The following is a 27,194-nucleotide window of genomic DNA, read 5'->3' on the forward strand; positions in this document are numbered from 1 at the left end:
CCTATTGGACCAGTGTGAAACATTTTAGAAAAGCTGAGCTGCACCTGAGCACCATGAGCAGACCCTACCAATGGATCCTACACTCTGGTAGGCAGAGAGCAATATAAATTCACCTGGCAATCCCTCTGGTAAGCAGAAATACTAGTTTCTAGCACCTACCTAGGAGTGTGCTACACATAGCACTTTATCCAGGGTTTATGATCTAAAAAAAAGGATCTTACATTTTACTGCAACATCTGCTTTAATGTTTCATTTAACAAATACGGTAATTTAACCACTTGCCGACTGCCTAACGCCGATCTACGTCGGCGGTCAGCCCCTCACAGGCAAAGTGACGTAGGGCTACGTCACTAGCTTGTGAGGGTCTAGGGAGCGAGCGCGCGCCCCCAGAGGCGCGCTCCTGCTCCCGCGTGGTCACGGACCCCCCCGCGTGTGACCAGCGGACCCGATGTCCGCCGGTCACTCGGCGATCGGCGGGGGAGAGGGAGAATGTCAGGCAGCTTGTGTAAACAAGCCACCTGTCATTCTCCTCGCTGTAAAGACACTGATCAAACGGATCTAGTATGTAGATCCGTTGATCAGTGTCCTTACAGCTCAAGCCACAGCCAATCACAGTAGAAACCACGCCCCTAGGGATACACACAGCCCCTCCCTCCCAAATAAAGTTAACCCCTTCACAACCAGTGTATTTTTACAGTAACAGTGCATATGTATAGCACTGATTACTGTAGAAATGTCACTGGTAACCCCAAAAGTGTCACAAATGTCAGTCAAGGGTCCGATCTGTCTGCCCCAATGTCGCAGTACCGCAAAAAAAATCGCAGATCGCCGCCATTACGCGTTAAAAAAAAAACAACAAAAATGACAAAAATCTTTCCCTTTGTTAGTAAACGCGATAACTTTTGCGCAAATCAATCAAAATACGCTTATTGCAATTTTTTTTACCAAACATAGTTAGCATAAAACAAATTGGCCAAAAATTTAAAAAAAATTTGATTTTTACTTTTTTTTTGGGGGGAATTTAATATAAAAAAATGTGAAAAATATTGTTATTTTTGCAAAATTGACGCTCTTTTTTTGTTTATAGCGCGTGATCAAAAAATCGCACAGGTGATCAAATACCACCAAAAGAAAGCTCTGTTTGTGGGAAAAAAAGGACGTCAAATTCGTTTAGGTACAGCGTCGCACGACCGCGCAATTGTCCGTTAAAGTCACGCAGTGCCGAATCGCAAAATACCCCCTGGTCAGGAAGGGGGGTAAAATCTTCCGGGGCTTAAGTGGTTAAAATGACTTTTACATTTTATCATGCTAAATGATATTGTAGTTCTAATTCTAGTAGGTTGCTGTCACCTTGTGGCAGACATGGAAAATACAAGCACCTATGATTCTTTGTACTTTGACGTACTGTAGAACCATTTATTTTTTTTATATTTGAAATTCAAACTACACCATGCATGTATAAAATACATGGATATTTTATGTGTGTGGCAGTGGTTTAATATTTACTTTTACTGCCGCCCTTTGGGGCTGATCTCAGCTTTGAGGAGCACCCTAGAAGGAGTTGCTTGTATACTGAACAAAATTATAAAGGCAACACTTGCTTTTGTCCCCCGTTTTTTATGAGCTGAACTCAAAGATTTAAGAAAACCGGGATTCATCCGTGAAGAGAACACCTCTCCAAAGTCCCAGACACCATAGAATTTGAGCATTTGCCCACTCAAGACGATTACCATGACAAACTGCAGTGAGGTCGAGACCCCGAAGAGGACAAAAAGCATGCAGATGAGCTTCCCTGAGATGGTTTCCGACAGTTTGTGCAGAAATTCTTTGGTTATGCCAACCGATTGTTGTAGCAGCTGTCTGGGTTGCTGGTCTCAGACCATCTTGGAGGTGAAGATGCTGGATGTGGAGGTCCTGGGCTGGTGTGGTTACACGTGGTCTGTGGTTGTGAGGCCGGTTGGATGTACTGCCAAATTCTCTGAAACGCCTTTGGAGATGGCTTATGGTATTATTCAATTCACGGGCAACAGCTCTGGTGGACATTCCTGCAGTCAGCATGCCAATTGCACGCTACCTCAAAACTTGCGCCATCTGTGGCGTTGTGCTGTGTGATAAAACTGCACATTTTAGAGTGGCCTTTTATTGTGGCCAGCCTAAGGCACACCTGTGCAATAATCATGCTGTCTAATCAGCATCTTGATATGCCACACCGGTGAGGTGGATGGATTATCTCGGCAAAGGAGAAGCGCTCACTAACACAGATTTGTGAACAATATTTGAGAGAAATAGGCCTTTTATGTACGTAGAAAAAGTCTTAGATCTTTGAGTTTAGCTCATGAAAAATGGGGGCAAAAACAAAGTTTTGCATTTATAATTTTGCTCAGGGTAGAAGGGACAGAAGAAGAAACTTTAACTTAGTGATTTTCAACTTTTGAGCTAAAGGGGGCCTCAAATGAAGCCTCTGACATCACCAAAGGGCTGCACATAATGTTCATTATATGTAATGCTTGAGATGACTGTCAGCCCTAGTAGACATACCTCCCAACGTTCTGAGATGAGAATGAGGGACACCTATTAGTAAAGGTATGTAGGCATAGGACACGCCCCCTTAAAGGTGAATTATACACAAAAAAAAAAAAAAGTGTTTCTTTTTTTTTTACCACTACTATTCTTTTTTACTGGCTTTTAACATTTACAAATGCAATACTTGAGAAATTGGATGAACGGTGTAACATTGTGAAACACTTTTGGAAAGATAAAAAGTGCATTTAATATACAACTATATAGATCAGACCAAAATGAGGGGCAAATGAGAAGGAAAGAGGGAGAGAGGGCAGGGGCGTAACTACAGGGGTTGCAAACCGGGCCCCATGCTCCAGGGGGGCTGTGCGGCTCCCCTGTACACCTGGATAGGAGAGACGGCGGGGGCAGCATGTAGAGAAATCACTGTCCTCCTTTTTCCTTCTGTAGCTGCAGGAGGAAAATGGAGGAGATTGGTTCCTCTGTATTCTGCCACCGCCACTCCTCCTTACCAGTTCACTTGTGTTCTGCTGTCTCTGGGCCCCTGTGTGCTCCCCTGGTCCCCCCCCCCCTCCCACTGTGCTGCCCCCCCCCCCCCCCACTGTGCTCCCTCCCCTCTCCTGCTGGCTGCTGCAGGGGATGTGTCACATTAGAGAACCAGGAATGGGTCGGCAAATATGTAATTTACCAGCTCCTTCCTTTTCTGAATGGACAGAGTCATAGTCAGTGACATTGTAAAGAAATAAAATAAAATGATAAAAAATAATACAATTAAAATACCAAAAAATAAAAACTACTGACAACAGTGGGTGAACTTCAAGGATTGCAAAGGTCACACTTGCAATCGGGCCCTGGCATTCCACCACCCTGGGGAGGCCCCAAGATGGCAAGAAGGGGGCCCACTGCAGAACTTGTGAAAGGGTCCCGCTGCGGGACTGTAATAAAAAGCCCCGCAATGAGAGTAAAGGGCCCCAAGATCAGTGGGAAGAGCCCCAGGCTTGAAAGGAAAGGGCCCTGGCCAGGGGTCCGGGGGGCCCTTTATGGTTTTTTTTTTGCACCGGGGCCCTGAAGGTCTAGTTACGCCTCTGACAGAGGGAATTTGTTCCAAATCAAGGATAGACCCTTGAAATCAGTAACAGTTGGGGTGAATTAAAGAGGAGACAAGGTTTCCTCTCTATAATAATGCTGTCCTTTCTATGCTTATAGAGGAAACGAGGGTCAGAGAGTGAGGACAGGATACATTTTTGGCTGGGGATATGCTGCAGAAGACAACATGAAACTGCTAACATGTTAGATGAGCATAACTCCCAACTGTCCTTGATTTCGGGGACTGTGCCTGATTTCCGGGGACTGTCTCTGATTTGGAACAAAGTCCCTTTGTTCCTCTTTCCTCCTTATTTGTCCCTCAGTTTGGTCTGATCTATATAGTTGTATATTAAATGCACTTTTTATCTTTCCAAAAGTGTTTCCCAGTGCTAAACCATTCATCAAATTTCTAAATTGCTGCATTTATAAATTCCGCAAGCCAGTATAAAGGAATATTAGTCATAAAAAAAGCACTTTTGGGTTTAACTAATTGTTTTTTAAAATTTAATTTTCCTTTAAGGGGGCGCGGCAGGGTGTGTGCCCTATGCCTACATATTTTTGCTGATAGGTGTTCCTCGTTCCTCAAAAAGTTTTGAAGGTTTGCATGAGACTAGTAGATATCAATACTATTACCCTAATGAATGTTCTCACAAGGGACTGCTGAGGCCAGAGGGCCACCCAACCTATACAAAAGGGCTGCATGGGGACTCTTGGGCTGCAGTTTGGGCACCAGGTCTCTAACTGGTCACAATCACTGCTCTGACCATTGACCACTAGCCATTGCCAGCATTATGCTGCCAAACAGCCTCCAGGTTTGTGTATGGATCAGTAGATGTAGATGGTGGAAGAATATTGGCACATTAGATAAGTGCAGAAGGGCCTGGAGAAATGGGGTGGATGTTGGCAAATTCATCTTTAAATTCTTGGTGTAAAGGTGGAACTGTATATTAACCACTTAAGCCCCGGAAGATTTTACCCCCTTCCTGACCAGGGCCTATTTTGCGATTCGGCACTGCGTGACTTTAACGGACAATTGCGCGGTCGTGCAACGCTGTACCTAAACAAATTTGACGTCCTTTTTTTCTCACAAACAGAGCTTTCTTTTGGTGGTATTTGATCACCTGTGCGGTTTTTACTTTTTGCGCTATAAACAAAAAAAAAACAGCGTCAATTTTGCAAAAATAACAATATTTTTCACATTTACTTTTTTTCACAAAAAGTAAAAATCAACATTTTTTTAACATTTTGGGCCAATTTTTTTTTACCATATGTCTGGTAAAAAAAATCGCAAAAAGCGTATTTTGATTGGTTTGCGCAAAAGTTATTGCGTTTACTAACTAAGGGAAAGATTTTTGTCATTTTTGTTGGTTTTTTTTTTAACGCGTAATGGCGGCGATCTGCAATTTTTTTTTCGGGACTGCGACATTGCGGCAGACAGATCGGACCCTTGACTGACATTTTTGACACTTTTGGGGTTACCAGTGACATTTATACAGTAATCAGTGCTATACATATGCACTGTTACTGTAAAATTACACTGGCAGTGAAGGGGTTAACTTTTTTGAGAGGGAGGGATTGTGTGTGTTCCTAGGGGCGTGATTCTAACTGTGATTGGCTGTGGCTTGAGGTGTAGGAACAGTGATCAACTGTCCTACTTAGTAGAACCGTGTGATCACCATTCCTACACAGGGGAGAATGACAGGCGGCTTGTTTACATCAGCCGCCTGCCTTTCTCCCTCTCCACCGACGATCGCGAGTGACCGGCGGACGATCGTGTCCGTCGGTCACACGCTCGGGGGGGTCCGTGACCATGCGGGAGCAGGAGCGCGCCTCCGGTGGTGCGCGCTCGCTCCCTAGACCCTCACAGGCTAGTGACGTAGCCCTACGTCGCTCTGCCTGTGAGGGGCTGACCGCCGTCGTAAATAGTCGTGCGGTAGTCGGCAAGTGGCTAAGTAGTACCTAAAAATACCAAAATCTATTGTGATACTAGCTTTCTGTGATCCCCTGTAAAGCAGGGTTCACAGTATTCTACATTCTATGCTGTGAATCTCAGAAACAGAGAATGTAAATTAGAGAAAAGAGCGTAAAAAAGACCTAATTTATGTGCTGTGACTCCTTTACAATACAATCACAGTTTAACCACTTTACCACTAGAGGATTTTGCTGTCTTATGTCCGGGCCACTTTTTGCGATTCGGCGCTGTGCGACTTTAACTGACAATTGCGCGGTCGTGCGACGCCGTACCCAAACGAAATTGACGTCCTTTTTTTCCCACAAACAGAGCTTTCTTTTGGTGGTATTTGATCACCTGTGCGATTTTTACTTTTTGCGCTATAAAAAAAAAATAGCATTTATTTTGAAAAAATAACAATATTTTTAACATTTTTTTATATGAAATTCCCCCCAAAAAAGATGTAAAAAACAATTTTTTTTTTAATTTTTGGCCAATTTGTTTTCTGCTACCCATGTTTGGTAAAAAAAATCGCAATAAGCGTATTTTGATTGGTTTGCGCAAAAGTTATTGCGTTTACTAACAAAGGGAAAGATTTTTGTCATTTTTGGTGTTTTTTTTTTAACGAGTAATGGCGGCGATCTGCGATTTTTTTTGCGGTACTGCGACATTGCGGCGGACAGATCGGACCCTTGACTGACATTTTTGACACTTTTGGGGGTACCAGTGACATTACTGCAGTAATCAGTGCTATATATATGCACTGTTACTGTAAAAATGACACTGGCAGGGAAGGGGTTAATTTTATTGGAGAGGGAGGGGTTAATGTATGCCTGGTGCTTACTGACGTGTGGGGGGGGAGGTGACTGAGTGAGACAGGGACAGATCAGATGTCCAGCTATGCTGAACACTCCGATCTGTCACTCCCTGTCACTGAGGAGATCCGCCTGCTTGTGTTTACACAGGCGGGCGGATCTCCACACTAGATCCCCGACGATCGGGGCAGAGCAGCGGCGATCGCCGCTGCTCCTCCCCTGGCCCGACTCCCGCTGTGGATGAAAACAGCGGGAGCGCGCCTCCGGCGGCGCGCGAGCGCCGCCTACAGGGGAGGAGTCTGGCGACGTAGGTCTACGTCGTCAGACGGGATCGTGCCACTTTGCCGCAGTACTATTCCAGTACTCAGCGGTAAAGTGGTTAAACTATTTTTTATTTACTTTGATTGCATTAGAGACAAGTAAATTGTTGGGACCTGGAATTAAAGTGGTAGTATACTCATTTTGACAACTTTGCATAATATAAATCAGCTATGTCCGTATTACATTACTCGCCTTTTATCCTGCCTGTCACTTCAGCCGTTCTTTTTCTATTTACATCGCTCCTTTCAATGACGTCACCCGCGCATGCTCAATGTAGCCTTATTTTCCGGCAAGATAATGATCTTGCCGGAATAATGCAGGGTCTATTGCGGGGCTGCGTCATTTCCTCTACTAGACGTCAGCCCCGTGCTCATGCGAGACTCCGACCTTCCCCCATGAAAAAAATTCTCCACTACCCCATGTGACTTGCTACGTCACAGGGGAGTGCTAGTGGAGTAGTGGAGAGAGAAGAAGACGTGTGGAGGGCGATAGTTAGTGGACGGCCTCCTATTGGCTGTCCAAATGGTTGCTGAAACCAAAACGAGGCTTGGTTTCGGCGTCTACTGCGCATGCGCGAAATTTGCGAAAAATACACACACTGTGGGCGGAAATACCGCACAGATAAGCAGACGGAAACCACAGCAAGGATGGCGGCGCTCAACATCACAAAACACCGACCAGAACAAATGAAATTATACAAGTAAGGAAAACTTATAATTGATTGCTTTTATTATATGTTATTGAACATTACATGTTACTAGTATTGATTGCATTTTCAGATATGCAATGACTGAGTTTACTACTGCTTTTTAATGTCTGGCGGGGGTATATGAACAGAAAATCATTTTATTAGAGGGTAAAATAACTCATGCATTTCAATCGTGTATTCAGCTATTTGTCTACATTTATGATTTAAAGAAAAAAAAAAAAAAGTCTTATACTGGTGAAATTTGGTGAGGATGAAATAATTGTATTTTTCGATTTGTCTCAGAAATACTGTTGTAATAAGTATACAGGATCAGACTGAAATAACTGACTTTGTTAACTTTCTCCCATGCATGCCTTTAGATAGTCTCCAGTCCAGCAGCCCTGTGACACTGGTGGCTCCTTCATTGCCTCCTCCTTCTAACACCATCCAGCTGGCCTGTGCAATAAATGTGAGTTGTAACATCACTCAATGGACCTGGGATGTCTCTGGAATATGTCACAAAGGTAAAATGATCTGTAGGGAAGACGATGATGGAAACTGGACTTGTGTAAACCTGCTCTCACTTTCAAGTATCTCATGGAACTATGAAGATCATGTGACCTGTGAAGTTTGGTGCAATTCCTCTCCTATCCGGGTCCAATGGAGGATTCCAGAAAAAGGTAAAGAGATTTAAAAAATAAAATATTTATAAATAAGCCTTTAATAAAAAAAAATATATAGAAAAAAATATTATATATGAATCTTATTGTCAAAAGTATTGGGACACATGCCTTAACACGCAACATGAACTTTCATGGCATCCCAGTCTTAGTCCGTAGGGTTCAGTATTGAGTTGGCCCACCCTTTGCAGCTTTAACAGCTTCAACTCTTCTGGGAAGGCCGCCACAAGGTTTAGGAGTGTGTCTATGGGAATGTTTGACCATTCTTCCAGAAGGGCATTTCTGAGGTTAGGCACTGATGTTAAACTAGAAGCCTGGCTTGTTCATCCCAAAGGTGTTCTATCGGGTTGAGGTCAGGACTCTGTGCAGGCCAGTCAAGTTCCTCCACCTCAAACTCGCTCATCCATGTCTTTATGGACCTTGTTTTGTGCACTGGTCCAAATCATTTGGTGGAGAGGGGATTATGGTGTGGAGTTGTTTTTAGGGGTTGGGCTTGGCTGATTTTCTGAGATACCAAATTTGGGCTTTCACTAGCTGACTAACTGACTAATTATATAGTTGTCCTTTAACCACTTAAGCCCCGGAAGATTTTACCCCCATTCCGACCAGGGGGTATTTTGCGATTCGGCACTGCGTGACTTTAACGGAGAATTGCGCGGTCGTGCGACGCTGTACCTAAACGAATTTGGCGTCCTTTTTTTCCCACAAACAGAGCTTTCTTTTGGCGGTATTTGATCACCTGTGCGATTTTTTGATCACGCGCTATAAACAAAAAAAGAGCGTCCATTTTGCAAAAATAGCAATATTTTTCCCTTTTTTTTATATGAAATCCCCCCCCAAAAAAATGTAAAAATCAAAATTTTTTAAAATTTTCGGCCAATTTGTTTTATGCTACCTATGTTTGGTAAAAAAAATCGCAAAAAGCGTATTTTGATTGGTTTGCGCAAAAGTTATTGCGTTTACTAACTAAGGGAAAGATTTTTGTCATTTTTGTTGTTTTTTTTTTTAACGCGTAATGGCGGCGATCTGCGATTTTTTTTGCGGTACTGCGACATTGCGGCGGACAGATCGGACCCTTGACTGACATTTTTGACACTTTTGGGGTTACCAGTGACATTTCTACAGTAATCAGTGCTATACATATGCACTGTTACTGTAAAAATACACTGGTAGTGAAGGGGTTAACTTTATTTGAGAGGGAGGGGCTGTGTGTGTCCCTAGGGGCGTGATTCTAACTGTGATTGGCTGGGGCTTCAGCTGTATGCAGAGTGATCAACGGATCTACATAGTAGATCCAGATGATCAGCTCTCATACAGCGAGGAGAATGACAGGCAGCTTGTTTACACAAGCTGCCTGACTTTCTCCCTCTCCCCCGCCGATCGCAGAGTGGCCGGCGGACATCGGGTCCGCCGGTCACACGCGCGGGGGGGTCCGTGACCACTCGGGAGCGCGCCTCCGGGGGCGCGCGCTCGCTCCCTAGACCCTCACAAGCTAGTGACGTAGCCCTACGTCACTTTGCCTGTGAGGGGCTGACCGCCGACGTAGATAGTCGTACGGCGGTCGGCAAGTGGTTAAATGTTCTTCTTGCAATGTTCACTTTATTTGATTAAATTCACATTTCTTTTTTTCCCCAATAATTGCCTTGTGGATGACCGCAGCTGATTTTTCAACGAAATGCCGGTATTGGCTGGTATCTGCACTGATATTAGGATTCCTGTTGCTATTGCTCTTCATTGCTCATCTTACGTGGACATATAACTTAAGGCTTCATAACAAATTTCAAAGTATGTATATTTTATTTATCTTTAAAAGAAATACAAATCATGTTTTGAAAAATATTTTTTTTTTCTTTACTTTTATCTTTTTTATCTTTCCTTCTTTTTCCTGAGGCATTTTCAGGACAAGGTCAACCGGTGCCCAGGGTGAAAATGCCAAACTGCACATTCCTTCCTTTTTTATTATTGAATTAGTCAGTGTCTTTTCAAGACAAGAAAATATTTAAAACATTATAAATTAAATTAGGTTTAGTTCATTTAAAAGCAGAACTCATTAACATTTTTTAACAGTATACTGTATATTTTAGTAGTTCCAGTGCTTTCACTTTTTTAGACCTGTTGTACATGTGTGGATGCATAATATGCTGAAAAATATTGATCCTGCTGTATCTCTTACTGCAAGGTACACTAATAGGAGTATAATGAACCCCATCGATAAGCATTGATGTCAGTAATCGCACTAATAACCCCAAACATTGGTGCCAGATTCCACAATAATACCCCCACAATTGGTGCAAGTTTCCACAATAATAACTCCCAGCATTGGTGCCAGTTTTTGCAATACTAATCCCCAGCATTGATGCCAGTTTCTGCGATAATAACCCCCAGCATTGATGCCAGTTTCTTCAAAAATAACCCCCTGCATTGGTGCCAGTTTCCATAATAATGACCCCAGTATTGGTGCTGATTTCCATAATAACCCCCAGCATTGGTGCCAATTTCCATAATAACCCCCAGCATTGATGCCAGTTTCTTCAAAAATAACCCCCTGCATTGGTGCCAGTTTCCATAATAGTGACCCCAGTATTGGTGCTGATTTCCATAATAACCCCCAGCATTGGTGCCAATTTCCATAATAACCCCCAGCATTGATGCCAGTTTCTGCAATAATAACCCCCAGCATTGATGCCAGTTTCTTCAAAAATAACCCCCTGCATTGGTGCCAGTTTCCATAATAATGACCCCCGCATTGGTGCTGATTTCCATAATAACCCCCAGCATTGTTGCCAATTTCCATAATAACCCCCAGCATTGATGCCAGTTTCTGCAATAATAACCCCCAGCATTGATGCCAGTTTCTTCAAAAATAACTCCCTGCATTGGTGCCAGTTTCCATAATAATGACCCCAGCATTGGTGCTGATTTCCATAATAACCCCCAGCATTGGTGCCAATTTCCATAATAACCCCCAGCATTGGTGCCGATTTCCATAATAACCCCCAACATTTGTGTCAAATTTCATAATAACCCCCAGCATTGGTACCAGTTTCCAAAAAAATAACCGCCAGCATTGATGTAAAGTTGCTGTGTCGGTCTGTGCCAAAACAGAGAAACGTATTCTCCACAAGCCTTGTTCATTATTGCAGATAAGTCCAAGAGCTTTAGCAATCTTGACAAATTAAATGAATACCAATCTCATCTTCTTGTCTCACCTTAGTCAACCTAATCTCTGAATTTCTAACACCATAAGGGCTCTTCCAGTTTTTTCAACTTCTCTTTTTAGAGAATCGAAAAAACATCTTCATGGACCAAATCATATCAAGAGTTATATAAATTCACTATTGTATAATAATCGTTATTTGCCAAAACAATATATTCAACAGGGAGAGGGGAAAATAATCTGTGCATGATACCTTAATCTTGAACTGTACACCACTTTCTGTTCCAGAATAGGACCATTGATGATGACTGCAGACATGCCCTGGATATCTGTTAATGTTTAAATATTTTATTCTTGCAGGTGTGAAAGTGTGGGAAACTGATGAAAATGACACTGTAAGTAAAGCTGTTGATTGTTGAATAGGAACTGTTAAATTTAACATCTAAAAAATGATTTGCTCATTGAAGTGAATGGCACAATCATGGTTCTCTACATGGTGGAGCCTGGTGGCTTGAGCCAGCCCCTGCCTTCTTATGTCTTCACTACTCTGACAGCAACATCCAGCTGGCAGAATTTTTTACTCTGTTCCTTTCCACCTTTGTGTGTTCTAGTTCCCACTCTTATATTTTCCTGGATATAAAATGTAAAAAAAAAACAGGGATGGTGCAAATATTGGCCACATCAGGTAATTAAACCCAGGAACTCAGCTCAGAGATGTCACCTATAGAGTCCCTGAGATACAGGAGAAACTCTAAAATATCAGTTTTAGGTAGAGTGAAATTGTAAAATCATGCCTCGTTTGTGGCACTGGACTTAAGGCTTAAGGCTAGTACACACTTTAAAGAAATCAGGCGAACATTTTTGTGCAAAGAATTTTCGTACGCTTTTCGTATAGTGTGTACAGAACTTTCTGCAGACGATTCAGAATTTTCGTATGAAAATTCTCAAAGGGACAAACTCCAAAATGTTTCTCGTACAGGAATAAACAAACAATTTTAGTTTAATGTGTACCGTTTTCTTATGATTTTTGTACAAGAAAAATCAGAAATGAAAGACTGCACATTATCAGAAGCAATAAACAACAAAAAAAGCCTTTGTTGTATGAGAATTTTCGTACAAATGTTCGTAAGAAAATTCTTTCATCGGTTCCAATTTACTGTGAAACAATGAGTAAAATCGGACAATCGGTCGCCCAATTTTTTGATAGTGTGTAACCCACTTTAGTTCAGTTCCTAGTCGTAGATGGGGGAGAGTGCAAGTCAGAGAGTTCCTCCAGTAGATTGTGCCCAATGTAGGATAAATTCAGTATCCCTTTTTTTGGGTGTAGGCTACTGCCTTTTTGGTCCGGCCCTATGGTCGTTCCCGCATATATACTAGGAAAAGAGGGAAGGCTGCCCTTGCAATCACAGCTGTCATTTTGCCAGTGTGGTCTCCTGCAGGGGCGTACCAATAGGTTGGCCAGATCGGCGCCCCCCAGGGGCGCAGGCCGAGTGGGGGGAGCAATAACATTGGCAGTGTAGTAGTGATTAGCAGTGCAGCTCCTCCATTCAGCCTATGTAGCTCCTCCAAACAGCCTGCGCTCCCGGCGGCCGGCGCCCCCCCCCCCTGTCCCAAGGCTGTGTGTGTGTTTCATTCTTACATAGCCCAGTGAGCAGCTCCCCCCCTCCAGGAATGGGAGAGGCTGCATCTGCTCTGCCTTCTCCCGCCCCCCCTCTCTCTCTCCCTGAGCCCCCCCACACACTCAGTGCAGCCCGTGCGTGCTGTATGTGAAGGACATGTGTGAGCGGGAAAGTTTAATTTAAGCAGCCGGCAGCTACATGGTGAACTGAGCGAATTAGATGAGCACTGTGACCGGACTTACTCCTCCCTACCCTGTCACCCCCCTCTGTCCCTGTCGCCCCCCCCCCCGTCCCTGTCACCCTCTCCTCTGTCCCTGTCACACCCTCTCTGTCCCTGTCACCCCCCTCTCTGTCCCTGTCACCCCCCTCTCTCTCCCTGTCACCCCCTCTCTCTCTCCCTGTCACCCCTTTCCCTCTCTCCCTGTCACCCCCTTTCCCTGTCACCCCCTTTCCCTCTCTCCCTGTCACCCCCTTCCCTATCTCCATGTCACCCCCTTTCTCTCTCTCCCTGTCACCCCCTTCCCTCTCTCCGTGTCACCCCCTTTGCCTCTCTCCGTGTCAGCCCCCTCTCTCTCCCTGTCACCCCCTTCCCTCTCTCTGTGTCTGCTTGTAAATAGATATCTGGCTTGGGAATCTTTCCTATTCCTGTTCCTAACAGTTGGCAGCAACAGCCCTGAAGAAGGGGGGTCCATTCCCCTGAAACATGTTGGTTTAATGATACACTTACCATTAACAATGTGTCAACATCTTTAATTCTACCATCAAATTTGTATTTCTTTGAACAACAGGTGTTTTTTTCCCTCTTACTTTCCCTAGTGAATATTTAAAATGGAACTGTAGCAGGGCAAAGAGTATTAGCTCTTTCATAATTTTCAAGTAGACATGCTCGCCAATTGTGGCAGACTGACCTTGTGCTTTAGGCAATGTACAGATTTAAAATAAAAAAAAAATAGTCAAAAAAAAAAGAAGGTTTTTGTTTGACAAGAAATATGTAAAGTCTCTTCTGCATAAAAGCTGAACCTTCTAGCATTTTTAAGGGCTTAGTTCAGCTTTAACATCAGTGACTGCGCAACTTACATTTTCTCAAAAGTTATAAAGAATTTTCAGTGTGACTTTATTTATTGATTTCATCCTTCATGTTCTATGCAGAATGAAATTACATATGCAGAACTGAATGTCCACGCACTAACTTATGGAAGAAGAAAGCTCAACTCCTAAATCTCCATCATCATCTACCTGGAGTACAAGAAGATCATTCAGCAATCACCAAACCCTGTATCTCTTTATTATTTTATCATTTTATTTACATTTTTAGAAAATATTTCCTATTTAGCATTGTAGAGAAACGTCAATGATTGAGGCAGAACTTCAGGCAAATATAAAACACATTACATATATTATTAGGTCCAATTGTATTTTTTTATTCATTTATTGTATTTAAAAATACGGTATCATTTGTAAAACCCACTAATTCTTTTTCTCATTAATATTATTATTCTACCAGAATCCCTTGTAGAACTGAAATCACATTGGGTGGGGGGGGGGGGGGGGGGTTATGTGTTCTGAACCAGTCAGTTTCTGCATTGTATAGCTCTTTCAGCCTTGCTAGAGATGAGTGAAACTGACGGTTTTTACGTTGCCAAAATGTAATTATTTTTGCAAAATATGTTGGCGTTAAGAGGGAAGGACAAAATAATGTGTTCTAAAGTATAACTAAAGTCAAAACTTTTTTTGGTTTTAGTTTTGGATAGAGTGGAGAGGGATTAGGACACCTGTCAGATTTTTTGTGCCCCCATTAGGGAGATCCATCTTCTCTGTTTGTTCTGGTGACCATGACATTTTGGGCTGTCACCATAAAAGTAATATCTTCCAATGGGGACACTAGCTTTGTTGACAACCAGGCAATTCCCTTACTTTGAAGGGATTTTCTGCCACTTCATGTTTTGGCTATAGGACAGGAAGTAAAGGGAATCTCCCCAATATAGTTACATAGTTACATAGTAGGTGAGGTTGAATAAAGACAATAGTCCATCCAGTTCAACCTGTGTAGGTGTGTATGGCCGTAATCATCTCACATAGCCCTGAATGTTCTGATCCTTAAGATGTACGTGTAAGAGTCTTTTGAAAGCCACCATACTTCTCGCAGAAACCACCTCTTGTGGTAGAGAATTCCACAATCTTGTAGCCCTAACAGTAAAGAACCCCCCACGTTTCCTGAGGTTAAAACGCTTCTCCTCTAATCGCATTGTATGCCCTCGAGTCCTCATGCAATCCCTTCGACTGAACAGCTTTTTTTCTAAGCTGAGATCCCCATTGAGATATTTATAAATTGCTATCATGTCCCCTCTCAGGTGTCTTCTCCAGGGAGAATAAATCAAGCGATTGCAGATGCTCTTCATAATTAAGGTCCTCCAATCCCCTAATCCGTTTAGTTGCCCTTCTCTGGACTCTCTCCAGCTCCAACACATCCCTCCTGAGGACTGGCGACCAGAACTGGACAGAATACTCCAGATGTGGTCGGACCAGAGTTTTATAAAGTGGAAGGATTATAGATTTATCTCTGAAATACATCCCTTTCTTTATGCATGCTAATATTCTGCTGGCTTTGGCAGCTGCCGCTTGACATTGCATGCTATTGCCTAATCTATCATCAACCAAGACTCCCAGATCTTTCTCCATTTTTGATTCCCCCAAGGGTTCCCATCCTAATGTGTAATATGGGAAATGGATAGAGGAAAAAATAAAATAAAATGGGTTATGACCTTTCCTTAAATAAGAACAGCAGGGCACAATCTGAGTGTAGTATATTAACCACTTCAATACTGGGCACTTTCACCCCCTTCCTGCCCAGGCCAATTTTCAGCTTTCAGCACTGTCACAGTTTGAATGACAATTGTGCGGTCATGCTACACTGTACCCATATGAATTTTTTATAATTTTTTTTCACACAAACAGAGCTTTCTTTTGGTGGTATTTAATCACCGCTGGGTTTTTTATTTCTTACAAAAAAAAAGAAAAAAGACAGAAAATTTTGAAAAAAAAAAGTTTTTCTTATTTTCTGTCAGTAAATTTTGAAAATAAATAATTTTTCTCCTTCACTGATGTGTGCTGATGAGGCGGCACTGATGGGCACTGATGAGGTGGAACTTATGGGCACTGATGATGTGGCACTGATGAGGAGGTACTAATATGCCACACTGATGGGCACTGATAGGTGGCACTGATAGGCAGCACTGATGAGCACTGAGAGGTGGCACTGATGGGCACTGAAAGGCGGCACTGATGGGCAATGAGAGGTGGCACGGAGAGGCAGCACTGATGGGGGGCACTGACAGGCGGCACTGATGGAGACTGAGGGGCGGCACAGATGAGCAGGCACTGATATGCACTGACTGGCAGCACTATAGGCACTGATTGTGGGCACTGTGGGCACTGATGGTGGGCACTGATTGGCATTGTTTTACACTCTTCTGTAAGCAGGGCACTGATGATCAGTGCCCTGATTACCTGTCCTGGTCTCCCCATGCGAGGAGGAGCTGCTGATCGGCTCTCCTCACCTCACACTCTGAGAGTGTGAGGCGAGGAGAGCCGAATAACGGCACTTCTTCATTTACATGTGACCGGCTGTGATTGGACACAGCCGATCACATGGGTAAAGAGTCATGTCATTGACTCTTTACCAAGATCTGGGTCACGCCATGTCCTAGCTACACGGCACGGCCACGATGGCCACACTGCGCGCCCCCGAACAATAGATGCACCGCACCGCCATCATTTGACGGCGGGTGGATAGCAAGCAGTTTAACAGATTTAATGTGGTGAAAAGACAAATGGCAACTCACATTGTGACAGCTAAAATCAGGCTCATCACATAGTAAGAGCTTTCATTGGACTCAACAGGGAACCTCAGTCAAGGATAGAAACACTGGGTGAATGGATATACCTGCAGAACTAAGAGAACACACTGGAGGGCATCAAATTAAGTGCAATATTTAATGTACTGAGAAACACTAGTAAATTAGCAACTCACATAGGATGAAAAAATGGCACTTTGTGTATGTAATCCGTGAGCGGCTGGCTCATGCACGCAGATGAGGAGCCTCTTCCTAGAACTTGCAGCCTGGAAAGCCGGACGTCAGGTTAGATGACAACTTAGATGGGGAAGTGGAAATCAACAAGACGGTGGAGGGCTTCTTGTGGGATGCAGACTTAAAGACTTAAAGGGTTTGTAAAGGCAGAAGGTTTTATAACTTAATGCATTCTATGCCTCTATAAAGGGTATTATCATAACAGGGCAAAGTTACAAGTTAGCGGCATATGCAGACGACCTTCTTTTTGCTTTGACACAGCCCTTGGTTACGATACCGAATCTTATGGAAGAATTTGAGATATTCAGCTATCTGTCAAACTTCAAAATTAATATTCATAAGTCGGAGGCGCTTAATATCTCCTTAAATAGGGCATTGCTACAGCAGATTCAAGTAAATTGCCCATTTAGGTGGGAGACATCCCAATTAAAATATTTGGGAATTGTATTGACGTCGAATACGGCGGGCATCTACATGCAAAATTTTCTCCCACTATTAAAAAAATTGAAGGCGGATCTCCATAACTGGAGGGCGAAGCCTCTTTCATGGTTTGGTAGAGCGGCGGCAGTAAAGATGACAGGGCTTCCAAAGGTACTGTATCTCCTGCGGAGTTTACCTATTAGTCTATCTAGGTGCTTTTTCCTATCTTTGAACTCCATTATAGGGAAATGTATATGGGCGGATAAAAAAACGAAAATTAGCCTTCAGACACTATCTAGATCAAAAGAGGCGGAAGGTATAAATTTACCAAATTTGCTGCATTATTATTATGCCACGCATTTAGTAAGGGTCATTGATTGGAATTGCCACTTTAAATGTAAAGATTGGGTGAACATGGAAAACTTGCAAATTAAATTTCCACTTAGATTTCTTGCATGGATCCCATATAAATCGTATCCGACTAATGCTAGAACACACCCAACCATTGGACCCACTTTAGCGATATTCCATAAGGTGGCTAAGTATTATAATTTGGCCTCCCTTCCAGGCCCGTTAACTCCATTGGAGTATAAGATGGAGTGAGCAGAAAATAACAAGGTGGCTGTGCCCAGTGGCGGAGAACCGACAATGCCCTTGACGGTATATCATTGCATGGAGGCAGGAAGACTTAGGCCATACACCCAGCTGCGATCCAAGGTATTTGGTAGCCAGTTTACATATTAGCAATATCTTCGACTGCATAGTTATGTTGGCAGCTCAATTAATCGGTCAAATTTTTCGAGACAACTGACACAATTCAAGACTATATGTTTTAAGGGAAACCCGGTAGAGAAATCAACATCTAAATTGTATGGTTGGATACAAATGCATGGCTTGGAGCTAGGTTCTAAATATAGGAAGGAGTGGGAATCAGCGTTACAAACAACATTTTCTGACACCCAGTGGTCTACCGCTTGTACTATGGCGCACCAATGCTTGATCAGCTCTAATATCCAGGAGATGGCATACAAAATTTAGACTATTTGGTATTATTTTATTTTTTTTCCATAATAAATTTTTATTAAGATTTTAAGTAGAAAACATACAAAATATACACAGTACATGAGAACAGCTACATGAAATGTGTACAGAAAGGTGATATAGTAATCACATAGTAGCATAACGTAGCAATAACGACTAGGATATACAACAATATGTTCATAGCGGGTGAGGGCAGAAGAATAATAAACATACAAGATATGGCCATGTGATTATCATAACCTGTGAGACGAGGGTCTCATTAACGTGGGGAACCCGTCTAACTGAGGGCATGCAAGGAAAAGGGATCATGTGCCACAGCGGCAACAAATACTGGGTATCGGTAGCCAGGTTGTATGTAGAGTAAGAGTTGTATTCGGCCAAAGACTAGGCAAGGACCCACTGGGTATGAAACGGAAGGTCGTTGCAACTGGATAAAGGGGACACACAACAGATTGGGCAGGGAAGATAGGAAGGGAAAGAGGGGGATGGGGCTAGAAAAAAAAAAAAGAGAACACAAAAAAGATAAAGAAGTGGAAATAGGGGGGAAAGAGGAAGGGGAATAAAGGGAATAAAAGTAGCGGGGTCGGGAAGGATAGGAAGAAAGGAGAGCAGGATGATACATGATCAGCAGCAATCAGCGATCAGCATTACAATGGGTGTAGAGACCAGAGTAGGACACGGAAGTGGCCTCAAGCCTCGGTATATTACTCGAGTTCACGGTGGTGGGCTCCCAGTCCCCATAATGGTTTTGTATGTAGAAGTGTGTTTGAACCGGATCCAATCTATCCATTGGGCTGAGAAGTTGTGGATTTGGTCATTAGAAATGCTAATTAGTTCCTCCATTTCCTCAATTCCATTGAGTCTAAGAAACCACTCCCTAGACGATGGAATGGAGGTCGATTTCCAGTGACAAGGTAGGCACAGCTTGGCAGCGTTTAGCATATGACGGGCGAGAATTGGCTTGCGAGCTTTGTGTGTATCTGGGGTATGGTTAAGAAGGAAATGACCAGGAGTTAGGAGAAGATCACAGGACGTGACCTCACGTATTAATCTGTGGATCATCTCCCAAAAGGGCCGAATGATGGCACAATTCCACCAGATATGAAGCATGGTGCCGGGTTCACTCTGGCACCTCCAGCAGGTGTCAGAAACACCTGGTTGGAATTTGTGAATTCTGTCTGGTGTTCTATACCATCGTGTTAGGATTTTATACCCATTCTCTTGGGTTGTAACATTGACAGAGGCCCGATGGACAGAACGGCATATGATTTCCCAGTCCTTCTCAGAAAGAGAAATTTGGAGGTCACGGGACCAAGCTTGTGCAAAGGGGGCCAGGGACACCGAAGGGGCATCGAGTAGGTGACCATAAAGTTCAGAAATCAGGTGACGTTGGGGTCTGGCTCGGTTACAAATAGCTTCTAGGGGAGTCGGGGGTCTTGACCATTCCCCCGAGGCGGCTGACGTGGAGAGAAAATGACGTATCTGGAAGTAGGACCAAAGTGGGAGAGTGTAAGGGGCCACGGACCGGTTAATCTCCTCCCAGGACAGGAGATTCCCATCTTTAAAGAATAAATGGGCCAATATTTCTTGATGGGTCCAGCCGTGTCGTAGAAAGTTCAGTGAATTGCCAGGTGGAAAAGCGGGGTTCATCCTCAAAGAAGTCAGGGGCCCAGCTTGCGGGTTGATCTGGAGTTTCTTCCTCCACCTATCGTGGGCCAGAAGTGGTGGGCCAATTAGAGGATGGCGTTTAAGGGACGGAGAGACCGAGGAGAGGGGCATCCAAGCCAAGAGGTGAAGCGGGATCTCAGAGAAGGTGTTCTCAAGAGTAACAACCGCTTTACAAGAGGAGTGGAGATTCCAGTCCAGAAGTCTGGTCAGGATGCAGGCCTTATGATAGTTTTGTAGCTCGGGGATGCCCAAACCCCCTTTGTGCTTCGGGGCCGATAGACTGGAAAATTTGATCCTGGGAGGTTTCCCATCCCATAGAAATTGAGAACTGCTAGCCCGGAGAGTCGAGAAGAATGATGACGGAAGATGAATGGGAGCTGCCTGAAAAAGATATAGGAGCCTAGGGAGGATGGACATCTTGAGCAGAGCAGCTCTGCCAAACCATGAAATGCGTAGATTCTTCCAGGTCCGCAAATCGCGGCATATAGATGAGAGCAAAGGCCTGTAATTCGTGTCAAAGAGGGATTCAAGGCGATGAGGTATATGAATGCCCAGGTAAGGAATGGACACTGGCGCCCAAAGAAAAGGAAAGTTGGCCTTGCATCTTTCCATATCTGGAGCAGGGAGGGTGACGTTTAGGGCCATGGACTTAGAGTAGTTTATTTTTAGGTTCGAAAGGGAGCGGAAAAGTGTTAGGTCTTGTAGTAGGTTGGGTATAGAGACGTGTGGTTGGGAGAGGAAAAGCAACATATCATCCGCGAAGGCGGCCACTTTGTGGGTGGTATCGCCTACTGGGATCCCGCGGACATTTGGGTTTGAGCGGAGCATATTTAAGAAGGGTTCCAGGGAGAGTACAAAGAGGATGGGGGACAGGGGACAACCCTGACGCGTACCATTGGAAAGGTGGAAGGCGTCCGACAGGTGGCCATTGACCCGCACTCGGGCTATCTGATTGGTGTACATTGCACGTATGCTCAGTATCATTCTCTCTTGCAATCCTATAGATGCCAGCATGGATAAAAGATAGTCCCACGCCTTCTCTGCGTCTAGGGAAAGAAAAAACCCGGGGAAGTTGCGGGAAGTAAGCCAATGGTGGATATTCAATGCCCTAGTAGTGTTGTCCCGCGCCTCCCTCCCCGGGATGAAACCAACTTGGTCTAAAGAGACCAGGGAAGGAAGGAGCGGGACAAGACGGTTCGCTAGAATTTTTGCATAGAGTTTGGCGTCCACATTTAAAAGAGACGGTAACTAGAAACAAGCGTATCGTCCTTTCCTTCCTTCGGGATGACTGTGATATATGCCTCTAGTAGTGATGTGGAATGGTGTTGGGATTCCGCCAAACTCCCGAAAGCTCTAACAAAGTGAGGCTTAAGTATGTCTGCAAAAGCCCGATAGTAAAGGAGAGGGAGCCCGTCTGGTCCAGGCGCCTTACCCGGTTTCATCTCGCGGAGAGCCCTAGAGAGCTCCTCTGTGGTGATGGGAGATTCAAGAGCCTCGACATCTTGAGCAGAGAGGGGAGACATGCCATGGGAAGAGAAAAAATTCTCGAGTTGGGTTTTCCTTGAGGCAATCTGAGAAGGGCTGTCTGGGGTGGAGGAGAGATTGTATAGGTCCTTATAGAATTCCTCGAATTGGCGAGCGATATCCACATTAGAGGAGTGGAGGGAGCCAGAGGAATCTCTGATCGTGTGGATCAAGGAAAGGCCAGTCTTGGCACGGGTGGCCCGGGCCAAGAGGCGACCACTCTTATTTCCGCGTTCATAAAACACTTTTCGGCTTAATACCAGCCTCCGATGCGCCTGTAGACCTAGTAGGTCCTTCAGGCGCGTGCGGATCTCAAGGAGCTCTGGCGCAGCAGATTGAGCGAGGGACCATTTGTATAACGTCTCAAGGGTAGTCAGTCGGGAGTAGAGATCCTGCAGTTCGCGTTGGTGTGTTTTTTTCAGGGATGCAGCTATAGCTAGAAACTCGCCTCTAATCACACACTTGTGAGCCTCCCATTGAACCAGGGGTCCGGTATCGGGAGTATCATTGAGTTCAAAGTATTCTTTAAGTTTAGAGGTCAAACTGGAAAGAACTACTCCATCTTTAAGAAGAGAGGGGTTCAATCTCCACATTTTAGTCCTCGTAATGCGTTCAGGGAATCGAAGAGTCATAGTTATAGGACTATGGTCCGAAAGGACCCTCGGCTCAATGGAGGCATCAGAAAGAAATTGCAGGTCTGGCTGAGAGAGAAAAATGTAATCAATCCTCGAGAACTTCGAGTGGGGGGCGGAGAAGAAGGTGTAATCCCTATCATTAGGGAAAAGTGTTCTCCAGGAGTCATGGAGATGTAAAGACCGGAGCTGAAGGCGGATTTGACGTAGTGCTCGGAATGGTAACACGGAGGCATTAGTCGAGGAGTCTAGGAGGGGATTAAGAGGAACGTTAAAATCACCTCCAAGTATTAAGAGACCCGCAGTAAAGTCTGCGAGTTCTTGGCATACTGTTCGAAAAAAAGGAACTTGTTTATTATTTGGTGCGTAGATATTGGCCAGGGTTACTGGACGGGTGTTGAGGCGGCCCTTAACAAAAAGGAACCTGCCCTCAGGATCCGCTCTAACATCTAAAGGCTGGAAGTCAACTTGTTTGGAGAGCAGAATAGAGACTCCACATGACTTGGAGCCTTCAGACGTGGCGTGAAACGTGGTGGGGAAATGTTTATTAGAAAAGGAAAGCGGATCACCTGTTCTGAAATGAGTTTCCTGCACAAGTAGAATTTGGGCCCGTAATCTTAGGGCTTCAGCTAAAAATTGTGAGCGCTTTTCGGGAATGTTTAGACCCTGAGCATTGGATGAGAGAATCTTGAAAGTGCGCTGCGTGTTGATTACTTCCGAATCAGGCATGATGGCGTCGACTCAAGAAAAGAACTGATTCAGGGATTAGGAGAAGGGAAATGGAAAAAGGGGAGAATGGGAGGGAAGGGGGAGAAGAATAGAAGGGAACGGGAAAAAGTGGAAGGGGGGAGAGATGAGGGAACAAAAATAAATAGGGGAACAAGAGAAAAAAGGGTAGAAAAAGGAAAAAAATCAGAAAAGGGAGAGGCAGGCAGAAAGAGAAGGGAGGGGAAAGGAGGGCCAGGGAAAAAACACAAGGATGAGGAGGGTAGGTAGAAGTCCCCTAGTCGACCTCAATCAGCAATTTGAATTAAACTACCGCTAGAGGAGGAGTAGGGGGGAAAGACACAAAGTGTCACGGGTCAACAACAGTTGAAAACTGTCGTTGAGGTGAGGAACTATAGTCTGGGAACGGTCCCAAATCAGGCACAGGGCGGCTCTGCACTGGGGATCAGCAGAGCAAGTATGATAAATGGTAGTAGGTGCCTCATACTAAATGGCTAAGAGGGTCACTAAACATATTAGTGAAATAGTGTTATAATGAAAGGAGTGATAAATAATAATATTAATATCAAGATCAGTCCGGGTGAACAGTTGCATGTATTGCAATTATAATCAAATTAAGTGTGGTACGACATAACATAGGAAATTAGGCAGCAGTAACCGGAACGATGAGATTGTATCATAAAACGGTAAACAGTAAAGTCAATATCGTGGCATGTCTGCATATTAAACAAGCAAGTATTAAATTAACACAAGGTATAACCAGCCCAATCTAGTCCAGTCCTCCCGTCTATTCTCATACAGTACAGGGGAAATGGTGATCTGAAGGGGAAGGCAAGGGCAGTCTTGGGGTAGCAGTCTGGGGGGGGTACATCCATGCGAACCCACATATGGTTAGACAGGGGTAGACAAGGAGGGAGGGGTGTGGGTACCCAGGGGGAGGGTGAGGTCAACATAGGAGGCTATATCAGTCGGGCAGGAGGAGCAGGAATGCTTAGGGGGGGGGGGGGATGATCATGGAAAGAGAGGAGGGGATGGACGGGAGGGGAGTTGGGGGAGAGGCACGGTGGTTATGTGTAGGTACAGGAGCAGGATGGGGAGGGACGTGAGGGAGCTAACGGCAGGGAGTCCCGGATCTACTGTCATTCCTTATCCTACATGTGTCAATGGTGTATTACACAGCTTCACAGTTACCCTATGACACTTAAGAGTGCTCCTGTCAGGGTATAAATCGAGCGGGGTTGGTCGGCTCACCTTCCCCCCACAATACAATCGAGTATCAGTCATCCTACTATATACTCTGAACAAGAGCAAATACGAAATCGGCAGTTAGGTGAGACAATAAACAACTGAAAGATGAGTGCAGAGAAAAAACCTTTCGTTGCAAGTGGTGGATGACGTACGATATCCGGAGGACATGGTTGAAAATCACCGTAGGTTGCGGGATAGGATTGTTCAGTCCCATAGTTCCGGATCTGCAGAGGGGCTTAAACTGTCGAGAAGACCTGCGGAGAATCAAGGGGAAAAGGAGAGTAAAAAGGGAGGGGGGATAGTGAGAGGGTCCAGGGATGGTGACAGTTCCTTACATGGGACATGGAAGGGGCCGGAGAAACATGGAGGGGGGAGATGGATATGAAGACCGGAGCTTGGGAGACAGTCAGTTCCATCAGGTGCCAGCTGCCGGCTGGGATTAAGCTCCAAAGCAGAAGGGCCAATAGTGACTGCAGGATTTAGTCGGAGAAGTCCGCAATGGAGAGGACCGGGATAAGGGGGCAAACGGGAATCACACAGGCAGGAGCAGGAGGGGGGGAGAGGGCAGGAGTACCTTTACCAAAACAGCAGACAGGCATCAGCAATCTTGCGGGGGAGTCAGAGGTTCAGCTTCTCCCGATGATGGGCTGGAGAGCGGAGAGGACTCGAACGGCGGTCCTCTTTGGAGCGCATAGGGGTCGCATCGTGTTGAGAATGGCAACGTCTGCGTTGTCGGCTCCTCTGTGCTTTAGGGGTGGCAGACGCAGTAACCGAAATCCAGGGGTCCGGGGCATAGAACTCGCCATACCAGTCTGGCAAGTCCATCACTGGAATCTCGAAGGCATCACAAAAAGCAGGTATGTCATCTGGAACTTTCAAAGATGCGGATCTGCCTCGGAAGGTGGCAAAGAGGCAGAAAGGGAAGCGCCATCTGTAGGTGATACCTCTTGTACGAAGTGCTTCCAACAAGGGTCGCAGGGCTCTGCGGTTTTGCAGAGTAATGGGCGAGAGGTCTTGAAAGAACTTTAGCTCCGACCCCTCATGCTGTATTCGATCTCGGTTCCTTGCTTTCCGGAGAATGGCTTCCTTAAGGGGGTAGCTCACCAGGCAGCAGATAACATCACGAGGAGGGTCAGAGTCGCCCGCCCGCGGGCAAAGGGCCCGATGCGCCCTTTCAAAATCGATCGGGGTCTCGGCCGGCCTCTCAAGAAGATCATTGAAAATTGTGGTCAATGTGGTGGTCAGGTCAGGGGGTTCCACAGATTCGGGGAGGCCCCGTAGCCGGATATTATGCCGCCTACCCCGGTTATCTAGATCCTCCAGGTGGCGGTTGATTTCTATGAGGTGGGATGTATACAAGCCCGAGCCCCTCTGGAGTTGTTTAATGGCGGCCGCGTGGGTGGTTGAGGCCTTCTCTGTGGCATCTAGTCTGGCAGTCACAGAGCGAAGTTCCGCCGCAAGTTCTGAGATGGCGGATCCCAGGGTTGACTTGATATCGGCTGCAACATTTTGGAGATCCGTTAGGCTCGGGAGAGGTACCGCTGCAGTCGGCAGGGCTTGAGACCCAGTGGAAGTGGAGGAGAGCGCCTTGGGAGAGCTGGGCGCGGGAGCCGGGGAGGCCGCACGCCCGCCATTCTTCTGGATCCGGAAGATAGCAGGGATGTTTCCCGTGAGTTGGGTTTCTTGGTCAGGCATCGCCCGGCTGGCTGAAGCACTGCGACCTGATCTCAGCATAATAGGAAGGCTGTAGGCACCCGTAAAAGCAAGTTATAGATCCCCAGTGCACGGAGCCGAGCTAACAAGCGGCCATTCGAGTCCGGTGCCAAGCCACGCCCCTACTCGACTATTTGGTATTATACCCCGTTAAGTTACATGCGTGGTTTCCAGGAATATCAGATGCCTGTTGGAGGTGCGGTGAGAATAGGGGTACGATGGTACACATATGGTGGAGCTGTGTCAATATACAAACATTTTGGAAAGAATTGTTGAGTCAGATCCAACTTATCACTAACACCACGGTTGATTTTACCCCTGAATGCTGTCTTCTGAATATAATGAACTGGTCACTGAGCGAGTATAAGAAGTCATTGGTGAGGCATTTACTGAATGGCTCCAAATCTATTATTCCTAAATATTGGAAGTCGACTAGAACACCTACATTGGGGGAATGGGTGGGAGCTGTGAATTAAATTCATGATCTGGAAGAATTAGCTGCGGTAGCTAGTGAGAATATTGGAGGATTTAAAAAGCTGTGGGAACCGTGGGTTCATTTTAGGTCTTTAAATATATATAAGAGCTTACAGGATGATGAAGCAGAATTGGCTTTGTAGAGGGAGTTGTTTTTTTTTTTTGTTTTGTGTTGTCTGATTTAGTATGATTTAGAATTATTATGTGAAATTGTTGGAGTATTGTGAGTTTCTTTTTTCTTTTGTATTGACTAATAATAAATGAACTTCAAATGTATAAAAACTTAACAGGTGTTCAAATCATTCCTTACTTTATCCAAAACTAAAACAAAAATGTTCACCATTACATACACTTTGATGATTAGTGCAAATGAATTACAAGTATTTAATAGAATAATGCAACTGCTGTCTTATTTACTAACTTATCAGAACAAAAAGTGCAAAAAAGAGTACAGAACAGTTGTGATTGGTTGCTTTGACATATTACACTTCTTTGCCTAAATAAATTTGCATGTTCTCCTTGTGCTTGCATGGATTTACTCAGCGTCCTTTGGTTTCCTCCCATACTCCAAAGACATGCTGATAGGTTAAAGTGTCTTCTTTCCAAATACTAAAACATAGTCTAAACACAGCGGGAGCGTGGCTCCGGCGGCGTGCGTGCCTTTGAGACCGCGTGCACAAAATCACGTAGTGCTATGTGATTTTGCGCAGCCGAGCCGCCCTGCCGCAGTATATTTGCGTGGGACGGTTGGCAATCCGTAAAGTGTTCTTATTATATAAATAGCTGTTAAGGAAAACAGATATTGTAACTCAAACAAACCCAC

At 44.8% G+C, this 27,194-nt stretch overlaps 1 protein-coding gene across 1 annotated transcript in view; it reads left to right on the forward strand.

The window, feature by feature from the left end:
- LOC309569142 (uncharacterized protein) overlaps positions 1-14,106 on the forward strand; it is a gene marked incomplete at its 5' end in the record, with an annotated part of 31,714 nt that extends 17,608 nt beyond the window's left edge. The window contains 4 exons of the mRNA XM_082274904.1: positions 7,762-8,061; positions 9,721-9,846; positions 11,579-11,613; positions 13,987-14,106. Of these exons, the coding sequence (XP_082131030.1) occupies positions 7,762-8,061; positions 9,721-9,846; positions 11,579-11,613; positions 13,987-14,055 (530 nt within the window). The 3' untranslated portion in view covers positions 14,056-14,106. The remainder of the gene's footprint in view (positions 1-7,761; positions 8,062-9,720; positions 9,847-11,578; positions 11,614-13,986) is intronic.
- Positions 14,107-27,194: the final 13,088 nt, after the last annotated feature.

This window comes from Pelophylax lessonae, assembly GCF_965119305.1.
Source record: "Pelophylax lessonae genome assembly, chromosome: 13".
In the NCBI taxonomy this organism is placed as follows: Eukaryota; Metazoa; Chordata; class Amphibia; order Anura; family Ranidae; genus Pelophylax; species Pelophylax lessonae.